At 51.3% G+C, this 3,881-nt stretch overlaps 1 protein-coding gene across 1 annotated transcript; it reads left to right on the top strand.

Annotated features, from left to right (window-relative positions):
- The first annotated feature begins 2,047 nt into the window (after positions 1 to 2,047).
- Positions 2,048 to 3,532, top strand: LDOC1 (LDOC1 regulator of NFKB signaling). Its single transcript, XM_086387952.1, has one exon. The coding sequence runs from the start codon at positions 2,250 to 2,252 to the stop codon at positions 2,688 to 2,690; it is 441 nt and encodes a 146-aa protein (XP_086244078.1). The 5' UTR covers positions 2,048 to 2,249; the 3' UTR covers positions 2,691 to 3,532.
- The last annotated feature ends 349 nt before the right edge of the window (positions 3,533 to 3,881 follow it).

Here is a 3,881-nt window from a genome sequence, read left to right as displayed (position 1 = left end):
GGTCTAAAGCTGGAAAGTAGAGATGGATACTCACTGCGGCCCCAGGCAGGTTCACCTTCCACCCTGAGCTGTGAATGAGCAGGAGGCCCAGAAACCTACCTCTACCACTTCTTGTCCCTTCATTCCAGCCACTGAACACTTATGGAGCAACTAGTTAATGCTTTCAGATGCAGAAGATGAAAGGATGAATGAGAGAGGGTCCCTGATTGGTTTCAAGGGTCTTCTGATCCAGTGGGGGAGCTTACATCCCAGGAGAGTTCAAGGGTTCATAGTCCTACCTGCCTGTCCTTTTCCCTGCCCACACTCACCGCAGTGGGATCCTCCTCCTCTCCCTTGGAACTTGGTCTCGTTTCACTCCTCTTTCTCAGCTTCTCACTTCCATGGATGTCCATCGAATTATATTGCAAAAGGACTGAGTAGGGTTTAAAAATTTTATTTTGCCACTTTTATTATGTCAGCCATAATTTCACAGTGGAAAATATTCATGATCAGAGATAGAACATACCAGACAACTTGAGCATTTCTGAACACTCTATGCTGCCACCACTTGTAAATTCTATCTTAACATCTGAACCCTGAGATTCTTTCATCCACCAAATATTTATGGAGTTTTGCTGTGGGCCAGGCATTTTTCTTGCATTATGGATAGAGCAATCAACAAAGCAAAGCCTCTGTCCACACAGACTTCCATATTAAAGTGGAGGCTGACAAATACACAAAGTGCTGTATGATATGATGGCTACTGGTGTGATAAATGCTGTGTAGAGAAATGAAGTGAGGCAAGGGGTTAGAGATTACTGGCAGAGAATGGGGTGCTCTGATAGGTGAAGTGGTTAGGAAAGTCCTCTCTGAAACCCGAGGGAGAAAGAGTCAGGCAGTTAAATGAGGAGAGAGCCTTCCAAGGCAGAAAAAATAGAAAGTACAAAGATCCTGGGGCCAAAGCTACTTGTGTGCGAGAATCAGCAGGGAGAACAATATGGTTAGAGCACAGCAGGAACTGAGAGGAGGCACAGATGAGGCAGGGCCTGGTAGGCCATTATCAAGACTTTGGTTTTTCTTTGGACTGAGAAGGGAAAACTATTGGAGGGTTTACAGCAGGGAGGGGAAGTGATCTAACTTTTGTTCTAAAGGAGTCCCGTCCTTTCTCTGGGGAATACATACACTATAGGAAGAGAAGAATGGAAGTTAAGTGGTTAGTTTCAACAGCCTGTGTGAGAAAGGACGGCTGGGACCAGGTGTTATTGGTAGAAGTAACAAGAAGTGATTTGACTGGGAATATATTTTAAAATGCATTCCAACAGAATGGGGTGGCCCGGAGGCTGTCTCCCCAACTCATTTGTCAACTATTTGAATAATCACATTCAAAGTAGAAAAGCAAAGCCATTTTTAAAACACAAGTGTTTATTGTTAAGCAGGAATAAATACCCAGTAGTCAAGGAACACTAACATTAGGACAGAAGTAGAGTCAAAGATAGGCAGGACTCCTGAAAATGGTGATTGGATGCTAAATTTTGCAGAACTTTTTACACTTTGCTATTTACAAAAATAATTTTAAACAAAGGCATAGAAGTACACAATACTATTTTCCAACCAAAGAAAAGTCCCTTTTAAATATCATTTTGTCATGAAAGACAGGACCTCTGAGGGTCTTTCATAACTCTTACAGGGTGTGACGCTGGCGTGCAGCCAGCACTGCTAACGGTTCTTTGGGTGAGGGAGATTTCACAAGCCAAGAAATGTGTTAAAACCACTCAGAGGGAACCCAGGGGCCACTGGCCCTCCAAGGAACACCGAGATGTATGAGTCGGCTTGGCTGAAGGGTGGTGAGTCCTATAAACCTGAGCAGGTTGAACCTCTCTGAGAGATGGGTCTTTCGCGCCTGCACAGTCCAAGCCATGGCCCGACCCACATCCAAGTTTGGGTCTTCGCCTTTATCCAGCGGCCCCGAGACCTGCGAGCGCGGACCCCAAGCCCCTGTCCGCGCCACCCCGGCCCCGCCCCTTGTCTTTCCCGGCCCCGCCCCTGTCTTTCCCGGCCCCGCCCCCTCCAGCCGGGCGGCGCCGGAGCGGGGCTGTCAGCTCGGCTGTGTGGGCGGAGCTTGCGCCGCCTCCAGGACCCCTGCGCGCACCGCCCCTCGCCCCTAGCCACCGCGCGTCTCCGCCGACACGCACTTCCTGCGAGGCCTCCGAGCGCACCTTATCCCGGCCGAATCGAGCTGTGCCCTGCCTTGCCTTTCCAAGCTGTTCGCCATGGTGGATGAGCTGGTCCTGCTGCTGCACGCGCTTCTGATGCGGCACCGCGCCCTTAGCATCGAGAACAGCCAGCTCATGGAACAGCTTCGGCTGCTGGTGTGCGAGAGGGCCACCCTGCTGCGCCAGGTACGTCCGCCGAGCTGCCCTGTGCCCTTCCCTGAAACGTTTGACGGCGAGAGCTCTCGGCTCCCCGAGTTTATCGTGCAGACGGCGTCTTACATGCTCGTCAACGAGAACCGATTCTGCAACGACGCCATGAAGGTGGCATTCCTGATCAGCCTGCTCACCGGGGAAGCCGAGGAGTGGGTGGTGCCCTACATTGAGATGGATAGCCCCATCCTGGGCGATTACCGGGCCTTCCTCGATGAGATGAAACAGTGTTTTGGCTGGGATGACGACGAAGAAGACGAAGACGAATATGAAGAAGATGATTATTAGGCCCGGAGACCCTCGGGCCTAGGAGGGGGAAGGGCACTGCCCGCCGCCACCCCCCTGCCTCCCCGCCTCGCCCCGCCCGGAGCCGCCGCGCTCCCCTAACGCTGTGATCCCCTGGCCTTTCCCTCCCCTCTGGTTGTCTTCCTCACCCTCCACTCTCTGCCGTAGTGCTTGTCTTTGTTCCAGGCATAGTGCTCTCCAGTCACCTGCTGCTGAGGCTGGGGCGTCTCTGAAGTGCGCTCTGCTGCCCACTCTGGCCAGCCCCAGGACCCTCACCGCTCATTAGAACTGTGTTCTGAGCCCCAGCTCTAGGGCAAGCTCCTCTTACAAACCGGTCAGCCTATACTCTGCCCTGCCGACTGTCAGGCCTGCACCTCTGCCCAGCGACCTGCGCTGCCACCCAAGCACGCTCCATCAGATTCCAGCGACAGACCCGGCCTTTGGAGATCAGGAGCAACCTAGAATATGCCTTTGTGGGCTACACCTCCTGGGACACTGATTTGGACTGCTCACCAACAACTCCACCCCCCTCCCCAGGGGCTAATCTTTCAACTTGATTAATTGTTCTGTACTAACTCTGAGTCTTCCTCGTGCCCCACGAGATTGCTGCAGGGGCCCATTGTGCCTGGCAACCCAATTGTTGACATTTCTCCTATGCACCAGTTTTGCACACCTGTCATCTTTGTTTCAAAATTGCAGCAGTCCCATCGAGGTGTGCATTTGGACAAAAATACTAAAAACCGAACAATACAAACAAAAGCAGGTACTCAGCCCAGCTCCTCAATGCTACCTGGAAAAAGCATTTGCATTCTTTTCAATAAATTTCAAGCACTACCGAAAAAAAATACCAAAAAGTGTCTTTTCATGGTTAAGGGCTATCATTGGCCTTTGCCACTTTCAGCCTGACTCTCATTATTCCCACTGATATCAGGGAATCTAATTCAACGTTCAATCTCTGTACTCCCCACTGTCACGACTAAGCTCCAGAGGACAGTTACCACAGGGCTTTATGGGGAAACACGTACTACCCCCACTGACGCCTTTCTTATAGCCCTGGTGAAGGGAGTGTTCTCTGGTGCTTCTGAGGTGGCATGGGTAAGGGGTGGCTGAGGCAGACAGGTGGCACAGCATCCCAAACTGGGACACTTTAGAGAGAACTTCAAGGGGGCACTATTAATAATTAGACTGGAACAA

This window comes from Bos grunniens, chromosome X (genome assembly GCF_055505025.1).
Source record: "Bos grunniens cultivar Pamir isolate PY7600 chromosome X, Bosgru_T2T1.0, whole genome shotgun sequence".
In the NCBI taxonomy this organism is placed as follows: domain Eukaryota; kingdom Metazoa; phylum Chordata; class Mammalia; order Artiodactyla; family Bovidae; genus Bos; species Bos grunniens.
Note: the sequence above shows the minus strand (reverse complement) of the source record. Positions and strands in the feature narration are given on the sequence as shown.

Coding starts and splice junctions, on each gene's coding strand:
- LDOC1 (XM_086387952.1), top strand. CDS start 2,250: ATGGTGGATGAGCTGGTCCTGCTGCTGCACGCGCTTCTGATGCGGCAC.